The 16,087-nt window shown below is 37.7% G+C and overlaps 1 protein-coding gene across 2 annotated transcripts in view; it reads right to left on the bottom strand.

The window, feature by feature from the left end:
- The window catches only part of padi2 (peptidyl arginine deiminase, type II), a 29,813-nt gene that overhangs the window by 11,199 nt on the left and 2,527 nt on the right, over positions 1 to 16,087 (bottom strand). Inside the window, exons 2-10 of one of the 2 annotated variants that reach the window (XM_088338945.1) lie at positions 15,435 to 15,603; positions 7,165 to 7,336; positions 5,433 to 5,502; positions 5,287 to 5,348; positions 3,617 to 3,734; positions 1,456 to 1,605; positions 1,204 to 1,373; positions 1,013 to 1,116; positions 820 to 931 (exon numbers count right to left, since the gene is read on the bottom strand). In XM_088338945.1, coding sequence (XP_088195071.1) covers positions 820 to 931; positions 1,013 to 1,116; positions 1,204 to 1,373; positions 1,456 to 1,605; positions 3,617 to 3,734; positions 5,287 to 5,348; positions 5,433 to 5,502; positions 7,165 to 7,336; positions 15,435 to 15,568 — 1,092 coding nt within the window. In that variant the 5' untranslated portion in view covers positions 15,569 to 15,603. Of the gene's footprint in view, positions 1 to 819; positions 932 to 1,012; positions 1,117 to 1,203; positions 1,374 to 1,455; positions 1,606 to 3,616; positions 3,735 to 5,286; positions 5,349 to 5,432; positions 5,503 to 7,164; positions 7,337 to 12,319; positions 12,476 to 15,434; positions 15,604 to 16,087 lie in introns of those variants that run through there. The other variant, XM_088338946.1, reaches the window with a different exon arrangement.

Genomic DNA, 16,087 nt, shown 5'->3' with positions numbered 1-16,087 from the left:
AACATATCAGTTGATTAATTCAAAGTTTACCCGTGTATTTATCTATTCATTAATTTCAATTATTTACAAACCTGCTTCTATTTTATTTTATTACAAATTTTAGTTAGTGGTATTTTGTTTGACCTTGCTTAGGTTTCATCTGTGTTATATTGTTTGTCTGAATTGGGTTGAGTTTAATATATAACCAAATGGGACTAATGGCGTCCCTTCCCTTTTGTCCCTTCTATCAGGAACCAGAACAGGATCAGGACCCAAACGCGTGACATTTCTCACCCAAGCCTTTTATTTTACGGGAAATGGGGAGTCATGCATGTTAGGCAGCAGTCTGGCGTGAAATGATCAATACCGGACAGGACGGGACAGAAGGAATGATATTGAAACAGGATATCCAAATAAAACCAGGACAAACTAGACTGGGAACAAAAACTGGAGAGAATGATAGACGGAACCAAAATAAACGGGAACAATACCGGACAGAAAATGCCAACAGGAAACAGAACCGAGTCAAAACCCACATTTTGCGGGGCAGAGGTTCGTTGACGGACTGACAACGGAAGAGAAAGCGCACTGAGCTTAAATAGACGGAAAGCCAATCTGTCAACGAACCGCAGCTGACGCCACAAGGGCGGCCCAATTGGTCGCCATGGCAACCGTGACACCTTCTCCTCAAATACTTAGGTCACAGGTTTAATTTCAAGTACGGACTTGTTTTGTAACTTATCTAGCTCTCCCATAGCTTGTGTGGACAATTTCATCTTTTATCCCTAGGATTTCACTTTAATCAACACCCAATTAAAAAAGCAACTTTTGTTTTCTTACTTGCATCCAGCGGTCGCCTCTGTTCATATACTCGTGACAGATTTTTAGTTTGTAGCCGCTGTTCGCCACGAGACTTTTCATTTCTTTCAGGAAGCAGTAGTTATCTGAAGTGCTAAGCAGGAACAAAGAAAACAAGATTAATAATATAACCATCGCATCACATGAGCTGCTGTGAATATTTGTCTTTTTTCACCTGCAAACAAACACTTCAACAGGCCGCAGGGTGTTTGGCGTCATAATCCACGGTGCCACTCTAAAGACGACAGTGTCTGTGAAAATGGGTGTCTCAGGGAGACCCTGGTAATAAAGGCAAAAAGGTGGCCTGGAATCATACTTTTCATCTTTTAAATTCCAATAAATGCTTTAACACTGAACACAGCTTACTTTACAGACCGGTTCCAGTAAACTAAGGTTGATAGTGATGAGCCCGTCGAAGTCCTTATCTGGAAATCTGAGACCTTCCACATAAAACGTCATCTCGCCCCCGAGATATGGCACCTGCCCGGACAGCACCTCGCTGCTCAGCACTCTCGTAAAACCGCCCGAAACGCCGGCTGGAGCAGACAAACACGGTTAATGCTTCCTAGAACTCACACAACTATAGGAATCATTTTTGTTTTGTTTGTTTTCTCTTACGCAGGAAGTTGTTGTAGGAGTGAGACCTGTGCCTGTAAACCCTGACACTCTCTGCATCACCCTGAGAAATGTGCATGGTGAGCTTGTAGCCTTCAGGGAGCTTGGCAGGACCTCGAGTCCGCAACACCATCTCAGACATGTCCCTCAGATCTGTAGGTGAGCAAAGAAAATCCACACAATTAGATAGGGTTGTCTGTTTTTGGAATGAAAGATGGAGTACCTGTGGATCACAGAAAACTTATAAAGGAGTTAAATACTTTAGAAATGAAAAAAATGATAGCAGATTTGATATGCAGTCACGAACTTCTACTCTCTTGAACTGCCAACTCCAGAGCTGTGACTCCACTTTCTTGGGATGCTCAGGAAGAACAACCTGGAACGGGACTACTGCTATTTTGTCTAGCTCTATTTCAAAATCACTTGAGTGGAAACTCACAAAGTTTGGGTCAAGAGTGGACCGATAAAGAACTTAACTTAACTTGACCCAGTCTATTTGGCTCTTCTACAAGAACAACTGCAAAAAATGTGTCAAAAAAAGACCCTAAAATAAATTAAATGTCATATAAAACAAAGCAAAAATTGAATTTTATTCTATAAAAGACACAAAAAAACAGGTCAATTTATTTCAACCCCCAAAAAATGTATTCGTATTGGTAATTTGTTTCAAAACTCCCCAAGAATCATCTAATTTGTCTGCAACAACATAAAAAAACTGTGGTCGTATTGGGTAAAATAACCCCCAGAACGGTGTATTTTTGTTTTCAGCAATCACGATCCAAACCACTCCCTTTTAATAAGTTGTTTTTTAAACAAGTATACAAATAATTGAGTCATTTTCCGTGGTTTAATAACTCAACGTGCCACAATTAGTTGAAATCAATATAAAACGTAATCTACTTTTTGTCCTTTGTTGAAATCAACATGGTTCATTATTTTTATTGTTCATACGGTTTGTGTCTAGTGAGGTGCAGTAAATTTTATAACTAAATTAAAATAAGCCTTGATTATCATTCGTTCGGCAGAGCAAGAAAGCAACATATGAATTACCTTATAAATGAAATCTATGCGCTGCTATTTTTGAGTAAAGCATCAATGAATAGGTAATCCTCCATTATAAAAAAAAAAAAAAAATAAATAAAAAAAATATAAAAAAAAAGCTCATGCAAAGAGAAAAAAAATCCGGAAAGCTCGATTTGCTGTTACCTTGCTAATACTATCATTAATTCTATTGTTTGAGGCTAAAGGTGTGAGTCAAATGATAATTCTTGGTTTTACTATTACCTGATTAGGCACACTTGGTGCTCATTAGATAGATAGATAGATAGATAGATAGATAGATAGATAGATAGATAGATAGATAGATAGATAGATAGATAGATAGATAGATAGATAGATAGATAGATAGATAGATAGATAGACAGACAGACAGACAGACAGACAGACAGACAGACAGACAGACAGACAGACAGACAGACAGACAGACAGACAGAGACAGATAGACAGATAGATAGATAGATAGATAGATAGATAGATAGATAGATAGATAGATAGATAGATAGATAGATAGATAGGTGCTTTATTCATCCCCATAGGGAAATTCACACTTCCAGCAGTATCCTTGTGTTGAAAATAAAACAATAACAAAGTAAAAGGAATATAATACATAAATACCCAATGTAAACTCATTAAAACTCCATGTTTTGAGTACAGCTTGGACAGTTCCCCAGGGTCGGATCGTGGATGTTCATCCCCATTCGCAATTCTCTCCTACAAGCCCCGACGCCTCTTTGATGACTAGCAAGACTTTGTATTTATTAAGCAGTGCACTTTTGGAGAGTGTTTTTGTTACCCTCATTCAATTTCCTATCACTAAAGAGCGCCTTTTTTTACTTACCTTGTCCCCATCAAAAGACTGTCAACTCGACACGTGTATCTGCATTTGGACCCTCTCTGCCCATTATAACAGCATTTAAATAAACGTAACCATTTAATTGACTTTTGATTTTAAACTAAACTATTTTTTTCTTAAGTAATGCAACTAAATAATAACTGCAATAAAAATACCTCAACTGCCGAGCACTAAGGGTTCCTTTCGTATACAATGTACTGCTTTCAAAATACTAACTCATGTTAACTGATGAAAAAGAGAAGTCTTCTTTACCAGACAACTTAGAGATGTAGTCCACCTCAGCGTCGAGTCTCTTGGCATAGCGGCTCTCCGAGTCACAGTTTACCAATAAAATGGCCCCATGTCCGTCGCGACCCCACTTCCAGCATCCCTAACAGCAAAAGTAGACACAGTAAAGGAGTAGTATCTTGATAATTATGTCTACTACCATAACCCATCTCTGTAGGCCTACTCTAACATTCCTTCCTCTGGTATTGACCTGCGGGTAAAAATGCAGTAAATCATCTCACAGATGGTAGAAGTTGAAAAGTATTATTTGAATTCTTAGTCATGCTTGTGACTTGTTACATCATTGCTTTTTGGCACACCTGTATTCAAAATATTTGCCTTTACGGGTTCTTTTTTGCTTCAGACCAGACCCGGCCTGTTGGATGATTTAATAAGGCCAGCCATACATTTCTGAGTATGTCAAAAATTGAAGCAGGTCTCAGGGTCGTTTTAATGAAAAGTGATCATTTTTAGAATAAAGGCAAACTAAATACTTTCTCCGGCTGCTAGAGGGCAGTAATTGTGTACAATGTGGACTGAACTACTTGGTAACAGGGAATAGACATTCACTTTGTGATGTGTCCAAATCTAAAAATGTGACGCGGACTATTTGTCATGATTACTGATTCAGGGCACCAACAGCCGCGGGACCTGATTTGCTGTTGGACTCTTTTTAAACTTCCGTCTGTGAACCTACGCTACACGCTAGGCAAACTTTTGTGACTCCTGACTCTATCCTGCCCCGTTTCCTGCATGATACCTGTTGCCGACCTCTTTTCTGGACCCGTTTATGTTTTTGCTCCTCCGGCCCGGGCATCGACCTGTTTTGCCCTGTTTCCTGCCTGATACCTGTTGCCAACCTCTTTTCTGGACCCGTTTCTGTTTGGCTCCCCCATCCTGGGCATCGACCTGTTTTTTCACTGTCAACGACTCCCCTCGCTCGACACGGAAGTGCTACTTCCGCGTTCCTGTAATCTGCTACCCGTGACCGACGTTCATCGGACTGCTCTCTTTCTACATAAAACTGAGTAAAACGAATGCTTTTGGGTCATGTCTCCGTTCCTGGCTTGTGACACTATTAAGACTCGCCACGCACCAACGGGTCCCACTTGACTTATCATAGTATGATGAGTTGGTTCATGTGAAATTTTCAACTCACTAAACTCTTAAAATAAACCAGTTAATACATCAAATGCCAAAAATCTAAATAATTGTTTCCTCCCTATTTGTGAATAAATGTGTTAAGCTTGGAAAAGATGTCATCTGTGATTGTTATATGTGTGGGGGTAGACTACTAATTCAAGCTCAATAATAAAACATAGTCCTGAAAAACAAACCTAAATATTTTGAGTTGACAAGGTTGACACTTTTTATCCACTTGTCACAGTTTTAATTTGGTTTCGGTATGGTCGGTAGATCTGACAGGCAAACGTGAAATTACATCTCTTGGTAAATGGTAATAGTGTTTATTTTCTTTTCAGATTTTTCTAAGCCATACAACACACATAGTTAAAACATTTTTCATTCTATTTGTGATAATTCTTGTAACCTTTCCTAGCCTCTATTTACACATTTTAAATGAAAAGGACCGTAAAAAAGCTAGGATTGACTAACTTAGTTTACCCAAATAACTCGTGTTGCCTCTTTGCACTCACCTTATTGGGATTGTTCTTCTCCACAACGCCATCGCGGTCAGCATCCACGTCAAGCGAAATTTCTACAAGCGGGTTACATGTGAAAAAATACAAACGTAAATGACACAATATGATCAAATATGTGTTTTTTGGAATGTTTTACCTACCAAGTGCTGTCAGGTGCAAAATAGCATTGCTTAAAACTTCTTTATTCTTCCCGTAATATCGGACAGTGAGCTTGTGAAATAAAAACACAACGGAGGTTTGCATATAATAGCATTAATTTGTTACCATACTACAAAAAGAACAAAAATTCATTGCACCATTGGCAGATAATTTTGCTCATTCTGAGTATTTTTTTGCTTTTATATTTTAACTTGATAAAATTAAATATTAAAACTGTTTACGGACAGCAAAGCACCGCAGTGGTTAGCGCAAATGAGGTACAGTTCTGAGGTCATAGGATCAAACCTTCCTGTAAGGAGTTTGCATGTTCTCCCCGTGCTTGCGTAGGTTTCCTCTAGGCAATCTGGTTTTCTCCCACATTCCAAACACATACATGTTAGGTTAATTGGCCAGTCCAAATTGTCCCTAGGTGTGAATGACCGAATGAATTGTCTGTGCCTGTGTGCCTGTGACTGGCTGGCAACCAGTTCAGGGTGTCCCCTGCCCACTGCCCGAAGATAGCAGGGATGGGCTCAAGCACCTCCGCGACCCTACTGAGGATAAGCGGTGCAGATAATGGATAATGGAAAACTGTTTGCCTAAAAATACACTGTCTCCCATAAAAGCAAATTAATAACATTTTACATATTTTTATAAATTTTTTCCTAAATTTTAAACTTGTTTATTTGAGTAAAATAATAATCACACTATGTTCTCGGGTTGCTTATTATTAAAATATAAAATAATTATTAAAGATGATATCAATGTTTAACATTAGAGATTACTTCATTTTTACCAGACAAATACCCCAAAATATAAAATGAGGAAAAAAATGGAAAATGCTATTTTTTGCAGATCCTTCAACTAGTATATTAAACCATTTTTGTACAATATTTACTTTCATATCAGTATTTAAAAATATGAGCAATAAAGTAGTTCCTAAAATTAACAACACCGTCTGACATGATAAATAATTATTTCTTTGCTTTTATGACTATTTAAATGAGAACAATATCCGTCTCATGCTATTATGTTTTTAAGTTTTTATTCTGATTTGTAGCAAAATTATTTAAGTAGAATTTAAATAAACATACTTTCTCTAAAATGGAAGACTGCAGAATATTTATCTTTTTTAATTCAGGAATTATTTATTTGCTAAATAAAAACATTAGAAATCAGTTTCCCCATGAGCACCCAATAATGGATACACTAATTATACAATATGCTGAAAATGTACGAATATAGCAATAATGATCATGATGATGGTAAAATAAGTGATGGAAGTAGTGATGGTGATGATGATAATGATGATAATGAAGAGAATGTGTATCCACAGAGCCAATGTAAATATGTATACACTTAAGTTAGCTTTTTACATGCAAATACACCGGGGATCTAGATGTGGGATGCATTTTTAATAAAGTCTGGGGGTAGGATTTAATAAGCATATGCTTCTTTCTAATCCCTTTCGAAGATGTAGGGTAACATTATTTGTGTGTTTTTATTTAGATTTGTTGTTTTGTTTTTGCTTTGTTATGTTATGTTTGGAATAAAAGTTTTATTCATTCAAAAAAAACTATCATCTCAGATCATTTGGGTATGATAAAATTATATATGTAGGTAGATTTTTCCTACTTTACTAGAAGTTTTGTTTCAAAATACAGCAAAATAGACAAATGATGCCTCAAATCTGCAAAATTATCTGCCAATAAGACGCATCTTCAGTCCTGTTACCTTACTGTCGTTCTCATGTTGGCTAGCGTTGCTCATAGAGATGAGCAGCACGGATGCTTCACTGAGTGCGATAGGGGAGTGGTGAGAAGTCACTTGGTTCGGCGGGACGATACTGTACTTGACGCTGGGGGTGCATTTTACTGAGAAGAATTCGGAGTTGGGTGGTGCGCTCCTGCAGAAAGCGAAACAATTATTTATTTCGGTTGCTTTATTTAGATTTACCAACACTGGTGTTGGCAACTAACACATCACAATGGAACTACTTTTGTCGGTAATTCGTACTGTAACACATTATTAATCAAAGTTCGTAACTCTACTGAGGGTTATTACTGCGTTATTACTGCGTCCATCCACAACTTTTTCAATGCATGTCACGAATTCCAGTGTCTGCTGAACAACACAGACCCTCGCTACTTCGCACTTCCATACCTGTCAACCTCCACGGCTCCATGCCCGTACACTTGTATTTTCCCGTGCAAAATACAAAATAATCGTACACCATATTTTTTTTGCGGAATGATGCATGATAAGAAATCCCGAGGCTGCAGACGCATGCGCACAGTAGCATCAAACCGCTCGCTTTGTTTGCAACGAAAAAAAACGATACCGAGATAGAGGCTTCCGCGGCAAACTCCTCAGACTTGATTGATTTGCCGTTTCGTGATAGTCGGTGTATACCGGATGGTTCCCATCATTGACAAATTTGTGTTTTTCCGTACAGATTTTCTTGTACGTCGTACACGTCTTAAAATGCAAAATAAACGAACTTTGGACAGCAAAAACGTATAGGTTGACAGGTACGCACTTCAGTTATTACTGGTTCACTCCTTTGCAAAAAAAAAGGTAAAAAAAAAAAAAAAAAAAAAAAAGATTGGGAAAAATATTTATTAAAGAAAATCAGATTAAAAAACAACAACAACGGATGCATCCCGCACCACTGAGGAACATTTCGGTCAGCCACGACTCAAGCCGATTGGCCTTTCAAATAAAAAAAAGAAAGATAAGAAAAGGAAAAAAAAGAGTGGGTTGTTGGGGCGGGGGCATAGGGCGGGCGGGGTCAGCCAAGATTCACGCCAATCGTCCGGCACCTCTTGACTTGAGATCTCCGATGCCGATTGGCCAATTCATATCACAGGGTTTTTCACACAGTATTGTGAGGAGAATTTGTGTCCCACGCTTTTGCATTGCCGCCTAAACGATGTAATTCTCTCTCTCTCTCTCTGGCACACTCTCTCAGTCGGACAGTCTGGGCTTTGTTTTTTAATCCCTGGATCCTCGGCTTTACCCAAAAAGTAAAACTCAATACCGTTAAGGTGGTGCTGTCTCAAGCATAGAGTAGGAGAAAGTTGAATTTCTCCTCATGGAAGCATTCTCCCTACCTTATATAGTCGCATCCAAGCCAAAATCACAACTGTGAAAAAAATACTGAAATCAGGGGGTCAATTAATTGTCCATATTTGGTTGTCTGTCACCAGTAGACAAAATGGATAAAGAGTGTTTCGCGAAGAGATTGTTTGCGAGCGCTCAAGATTTCACAGGACAAGAAATATGAAGGGTTCACTGCTTCTACAGGTTGGTGTACACCTCTTGTATTTATTTTATCAGATAGATAGATAGATAGATAGATAGATAGATAGATAGATAGATAGATAGATAGATAGATAGATAGATAGATAGATAGATAGATAGATAGATAGATAGATAGATAGATAGATAGATAGATAGATAGATAGATAGATAGATAGATAGATAGATAGATAGATAGATAGATAGATAGATAGATAGATAGATAGATAGATAGATAGATAGATAGATAGATAGATAGATAGATAGATAGATAGATAGATAGATAGATAGATAGATAGATAGATAGATAGATAGATAGATAGATAGATAGATAGATAGATAGATAGATAGATAGATAGATAGATAGATAGATAGATAGATAGATAGATAGATAGATAGATAGATAGATAGATAGATAGATAGATAGATTTATTCATCCCTGTAGGGAAATTCACACTTCCAGCCGTATCCTTGTGTTGAAAATAAAACAATAAAAAAGTAAAAGGAATATAATACATAAATACCCAATGTAACGTGTTAATATAGAGTATTTAGATAGTGTTACATGAAATACACACAGTAATAAAAATACGGTAATATGCAATTTGGGGGTGTGGTTTAATGAGGGCTTTAACTCCCCCGGGTGGAGTTAAAGAGCCTCATGGCATGAGGAAGAAATGATCTCCTCAGTCTGTCCGTGGAACAAGATTGTGACAGCATTCTGTCACTGAAGCTGCTCTTCTGTTTGGAGATGATGCTGTGTAATGGATATGATGAATTGTCCATTGATATCATGTGGATGTCTTAAAGTCATTTTAAGGGGATAGGCAATCGAGGCAAATATATAGAGTAATTTTTAACTAGTTACTTTCAGAGTAACACTAGGTGTCAGTAATCTTGAGGGTTGCTGTATTTCTTTTTAAATAAAGTAACTACTAACTGATAACTGTTTTTCAGAAACACACCTAAAACTGTCACCACCACAATGTTAAATAACGTTGATTAAAAAACACCCTGGTCTTAATTGATTTACACCGTTAGTTGACTGATATTTGTGCAACTACGTATTGTGGAAGACAGATGGTTTAATAATACTTAAGAGGCACATCGCATTAGACAACCATAGGTAAACAAGGATGTTTAACAAGTGTAACTGTTGCAAAACCTGATTGGAAGGCGCCTTCAGTGTTTTGGTGTCCTCTTGTTTGCACAACAGACACCAGATAGCGTCCTATCCCCCAATGATATCTCTTAACCTGAGGCAGACATTTTGTGGTGAGGATTACCCCCACATGGGACCTTCTCTCAACTAAACATGCTCTCACTTGCTTTAACATTCTTAGCAGTGTTGAGCAGAATGTGAACACGAAGGCCCGGTGGCAATGGCAGGTGAGGTGACACAGATGGAGGCAAAATGTATTTTGGGCCACCGACCCTCTCACACAAGCGGACGATTTGCTTTTGCCGGGTAATCCTGTCTCGGCTCGGATGTGCTGCGTCGGCTGACGTTTGGCACGGCAGACGCGATTCTTTACGACAACAAAGTCTCTGGTGTTTGCACTGCAACAATACACGGCCTGTTTTACTGAGTCACCAGCAGCAGCATCTACATTTGACTAGCTCTGCCTTCTATGTCCACATAAAAAAAGAGAAAAACAACATTGGATATTAGCAACTGCAAAAGAACTTAGAATAGAAATTCAAATGTACCAATGTTTTTTTTATGTTTCTGTAAAAGAATGTATAAAACACATGTGTCAAAATAATTGTTCAGTCGTTCAGTGATACTTCTACTCAGTGATACTTCTACATACGAGTTTATTTTGTTTCCAGACGTTGCTCATACCAAGAATTTCTTGTATCGTGAGTGAATTTTCCTGATACAAAATAATTTAAAAAAAACAAATAATTTCTTCCCATCCATCCATCTTTCTGACCACTAAAAACACATGCAACACCTGATTTAACACACAACAACAAATAAAAAACAAGATGTTAATAAGATAACCTTAATGTTCAGGTCTCCAGCGGTAATGTCTGGATATTTTCGTAACTTGTATTTTCTCTTGTATGTCTGGGAAAATTTTTCTCAACAGACATTTTGTATCTAAAATTTCTTTTAGCTCAACTGGCTCGTATGTAAGGGTATCACTATATTTCATTTATAGCATATTATATATGTGTTTTGCCATACCTTCATTGCAACTGTAACATCTGTGATTTAAATACTGAATAATCTCTGAGTTACTTTACATGAAAGAGAAACTACATTTATTTTACATACCAAATACATTTAGTTACATTTTTGAGTTACATCAGGTCCATTGAGGACATCCATTGCGCTGATGTGTCCCTCAGTGAAAATGAGTTTGACACCCCGTATTAGAATATTGGACTAAAGTTCGTTTGAACTGTTTTACACATTTTTATGGATTTTACATGATAAACTAACATAGGCCTACGATATGTAGGTCGTCGCCTTGCATGGCTGACTCTCCTATCAGTGTGTGTGTGTGTGTGTGTGTGTGAATGGGTAGGTTGTAAAGTGTGTTGTGAAGCGCTTTTGAGCTCCTCAGTGACTGGTAAAGCACAACATAAATGCAGTCCATTTACCATGTTACCATTATTGGAAAAGGTTTTATTTTCAAAGGGACACTGTGTAATATTTAATCATTATATGTAGCTGCATTGTATAGTGCAACCAAAAATTGCCACTACAAAAAAAAACAACAACGGAGAATGCAAAATAGGGAGATTCAAAACGACTAAACCTCACCATTTTCATCCTCCATTTTTCCCAAGCCTTTCCCAAAGTTTTGTTTTTTGTGGAAAAAACATATTGCGGAAAACTATGTCAGCCCCCTCAACGTGAGCCTCATTTTATGCAAAATAGACTTCCTGTGCGGAGTTTGTATGTTCTCCCCGTGCTTGCGTGGGTTTCCTCCGGGCACTCCGGTTTCCTCCCACATTCCAAAAACATGCATTTCAGGTGAATTGGCCGGTCTAAATTCTCCCTAGGTGTGAATGAGCGAGCGAGTGAGTTGTCTGTCCCTGTGTGCCCTGCGATTGGCTGGCAACCAGTTCAGGGTGTCCCCTGCCCACTGCCCGATGATTGCTGGGATGGGCTCCAGCACGAACCCCGCGACCCTGCTGAGGATAAGCGATGTAGCTAATGAGATGAGATGAATAAAAAAAAAATTGACATATGAATATTTACAAATATGCATGGTAATATGATAGTTCATGTATGTTTGCTTATTCTTCAAATATATACTGTGTTTTTTAATAGAGGTTTTTACCACTGGAATGCACTTAATAATACAAAATGTCTCTTTAAGGTTTAATTTAGCAAACATTTTCAATTTCTTGTATGAGATCCACCAATGTACCTAGGAGACCAAAACAAAGCTGTCATGGGATACAGTGTGCAAACAAAACAGTCTCAAGTTGTTCAAAAAATAACCCTAAACCAGAACATTGTCTGTCCACAGAACCTTTCTTTGGATCACATCACATGTACCAAAATTGGGCATAGCTCCAGAAACTATTACAAAGTGTCAAATTTGTAAATGATTGATTTCTGTCCTACCTGTGCAAGCATATGTGAAGCGTAGAGTCAACCACACATACAATGTTTTTAGTTTTATCATAATCTACTCTGAGGGTGCGAGGGCGAATCATGGCTCCTGACAGTGACTACACACTCAGTGCAGGTGGGTCCCCTCACAATGGGCCGTCTGCCCCCCACTCAACTTCACTAGTGAATAGTAAAGGCTGTGACAAGCCTGCAGTTAATCCCAAGGCTGTGATTGGTCAGTAAAGTGGACTTTACTCCTTCCCATTATCGTCTGACATCCTCCCTCTCCCAAATACACGATATTTTGTATCCCATGACCTCTCTTTCACTCACTTTTGGAACAAGAAACTGAAAAAAACGTTTCCAGCACTGCACAATAATTTGGTATTCATGTTATGTGCTTTTTTTGTTTTGTAATTAAATAATGTAATTTGTGTGCATGCACTGGTCAGACGATGACACACTCCCATATCCAGCAGATGGTGCTAAAGTTGAAGAGGGGGAACTTTTCTTTCTTGATACGAAATGGCAGTAGTTCATTTGGTAACATAATTGATAAATAAATAAGCAGGGTTGGGTAGGGTTACTTTAACTGGATTACTTTCAATTACTTTTGGATTACTCCAATACCAAATATGTTAATAAAAGACAAAAGAAACTAAATATGAATACAATTACTAAATTTTGTGCAGGCTTGGGGAGTAACGGAATACATGGAACGGCAAAAATGATGTCGGCAAGCTGTTTGGATTTAATTTCATTTTGTTTTGCCGGAGATCAAAGAGATCAAAGCCACGAGAGAAACCTTACTACGTGTTGTGAGCAGGGGTCAGCAATAAATGATTGGTGAAAAATTAATGCCATTAATTGCGAAAAATTAATGGAATGGTTGCTTAAATTCATAAATCCATTTATTGCAAAATTTAAATAATTAGCAATTATTGCAACCCATTAATTGCGAAAATATTCGGGTTTTTTGTTAGTCGATTGCGTCAACAAACGTGCAACTTTTCACGCCGCGCGAGCATTTCGTATGCGGTCAAGGTCACATACACGCACAATCGGGACAGTGCATGCATACGCGTAAGCTACCGTGCTTCCCCCATTATAAGACCCACCCTGAATATAAGGCCCAGCTTTTTATGAGAAATGAAATTCAACCTTCCTGCAAATAAGAGGCTCATATTACCTATGAAAACCGTAGATATCAACGTTATTTAACAACGGCAATGCTTTTCTAAGAAATTTTTAGCGAAAATGTATTACTTTTGCACATATTTTTATTTCAAAACCTCAATTTTTGACGATGATTTTGAAGTAAGGCCGGCCTTATATTCGGGGAAACACGGTAGCTGTACGTACATAGTGTGGTTGCAAAGCAGCTTTTTATTGGTCGGGACAAAATCGGGCTTGTTGATTGGCTCACGTTTTGCCTCAAGCACGTACGTCGTGGATGCCCATACGCACACGTTGTACACCACTACTACTACGCTGTATTGATTGTAATCTTCGCACGGTTATGGGACCGAAGGAAAAAATGGTTAGATTAGATTAGAGGGACCAGTTTGTTTGACCATATTGACACGGCTAGTATACCATTAAATTACCAATTAATGGCTAGAAATCCAATAAATACCCATTAATTGGCCTTGCCGCAAAAAAAATAATTTTAATTTTTTCGCACTTAAATATTAATTTTTTTTCCAAAAATCAATTACTGATGACCCCTGGTTGTGAGTCATCATTTTATTCATATTTAGTTTATTTTGTCTTTTATTAGCATAGTTGGTATTGGAGTAATCAAAAAGTAATTGAAAGTTATTAAGTTAAAGTAACCCTACCCAACCCTGCTTATTTATTTATCAATTATGTTACCAAATGAACTACTGCCATTTCGTATCAAGAAAGAAAAGTTCCCCCTTTTCAACTTTAGCACCATCTGCTGGATATGGGAGTGTGTCATTGTCTGACCAGTATAATACATTGTAACTCAAAGTTCGACAGTACCTTAAAGGGGCAGTGTGTATTATTTGACCACTACATGTCACTGTATTGTGTCCTGCAGCCAGGAACGAGTGCTAAAAACCCTAAGAAAAAATACAAACTACAGATCCTCAAAGTTAGCAAACTGCACGATTTTTCTTCTCATTTCTTGCGCAGCTTTTCATAAGATTTTTGTCTTTTTAGGTGCAGATGGCAGCAAGATGGCCGACAGTTAAGTCAGCTCTCTCCAAATGAGGCCCATGTTTTGATAAATGAATGCAAATTTGATCAATCTATGAGTAATTTTTAAAAAATTACTCTGATATGATAATTCATGTATTTATATTTTTGTATAATACTTTTTGAATGACGAACATTTTTTTTGTTATCACTAGGAGCGCCAAATAACACACACTGTCCCTTTTCAAAAAACGTATTTGTAATTGGCACCTGCCCTAACGTGACCTGTCAATAGCATTCATGATATCAACATTTTAGTGAAAACGGAAAACATTTTTTTCCTGTAGTGTGTCTTATTTTCCTACAAAAATGATATGACACTTATATAGTGATTTTAAAGCATACAAGGCAAACATTTCAACACAGTAAACAACAACTAACTGAGCCATGCTTCCCCAAAACTTTTTAGATAACAGGTAGTCATTAATAAAAAAAAAACAATTATAGATGTATACAGTTAATAGACAAAGTATGAAGTACAGAGTTTGCAGACATTTTGCGGTCTGCTAAAAAGTATTATGTCTGGTTAAGATGGTTGTTACGTGGTATCGATGTAATAGAGTTGAACCATTTTTTCCAGTCCGTGCAAGTAAAAATGTGCAGTTTGGACAAAAATACCAAGCTTGGTATTAGTATATCTCTGGAGAACATTTTTTTTCTTTTTACTTTGTAACCACAAATTCAGCAGCACAACATGTCACAACTTGAAAAGGGAATCAAGTAGGCTCAATTACTATGTACGGTTCATTGGATAGATCACATCCGCAGCAAGTTGCAAAAAAATATAGAACTCAATTAAATTCTTGGTGGGAATCACATACAATTTTGTCTTATGAAAACATGACGCAAGCGGTCATTTATAATTAAAAGTGCGCCGGTTATCACGTTCACACGTTAAACTTACCTGCACAGGTTCGCCTTTAAAGTGGTCCCATGAACATAGAGCACTCTCTGGACATTTTCTGGGTCCAAACGAAGAGTGCGTTGATATTCTGTCTTCATGCAAGAAGGATGGATCGCAGCAGTTTGCACAGACATTGCTGGTACGTGTTGTTTTGTGGACTGTTATCTGCCTGTGTGAGGAGAGCTTGTTTTTCCAGGTTGTAATATGAGCAAGGTAGAGCACAGGCTGTCATACTGTATGCCTTTAAGGCACACCCTGGCTTTATTTAGTCTTCTGTTTTTTTGCCAAGGAAAATAAATTGGATTTATAATGGTTTTAATTCCGCTCAAAGGGTTTGGGATTTGATAAACTTTGTATCTTTATGTCGATGTACTGAAGCGAATAGGGAGTTGGTGGAGTTGAGGATCAGATGATCACTTGTAAAAAGTGCAATGTCCTTTTAAAATATTCGGATCGTTAAGGGGACATTTGGTGCTTCTAGTCTAGTGCCTTCTATGGGACCAGAAATGCAATCCATTCAGACAATTTCGATTTGAATAACAAGGAAAACTATATGAACTGTCCTATGAGCATGCGTTTTTTTTAATTTGTGTATTCGTTTTACAAAATATGGGGCTCAAATTGAAAATTCTGTCATTATTTTATGCAATCTT

The sequence above is a fragment of the Urocampus carinirostris genome, chromosome 6 (assembly GCF_059441175.1).
Source record: "Urocampus carinirostris isolate Australia breed hairy pipefish chromosome 6, RoL_Ucar_1.0, whole genome shotgun sequence".
NCBI lineage: Eukaryota > Metazoa > Chordata > Actinopteri > Syngnathiformes > Syngnathidae > Urocampus > Urocampus carinirostris.
The sequence above is the reverse complement of the archived record's forward strand: the minus strand, read 5'-3'. Positions and strand labels throughout refer to the sequence as shown.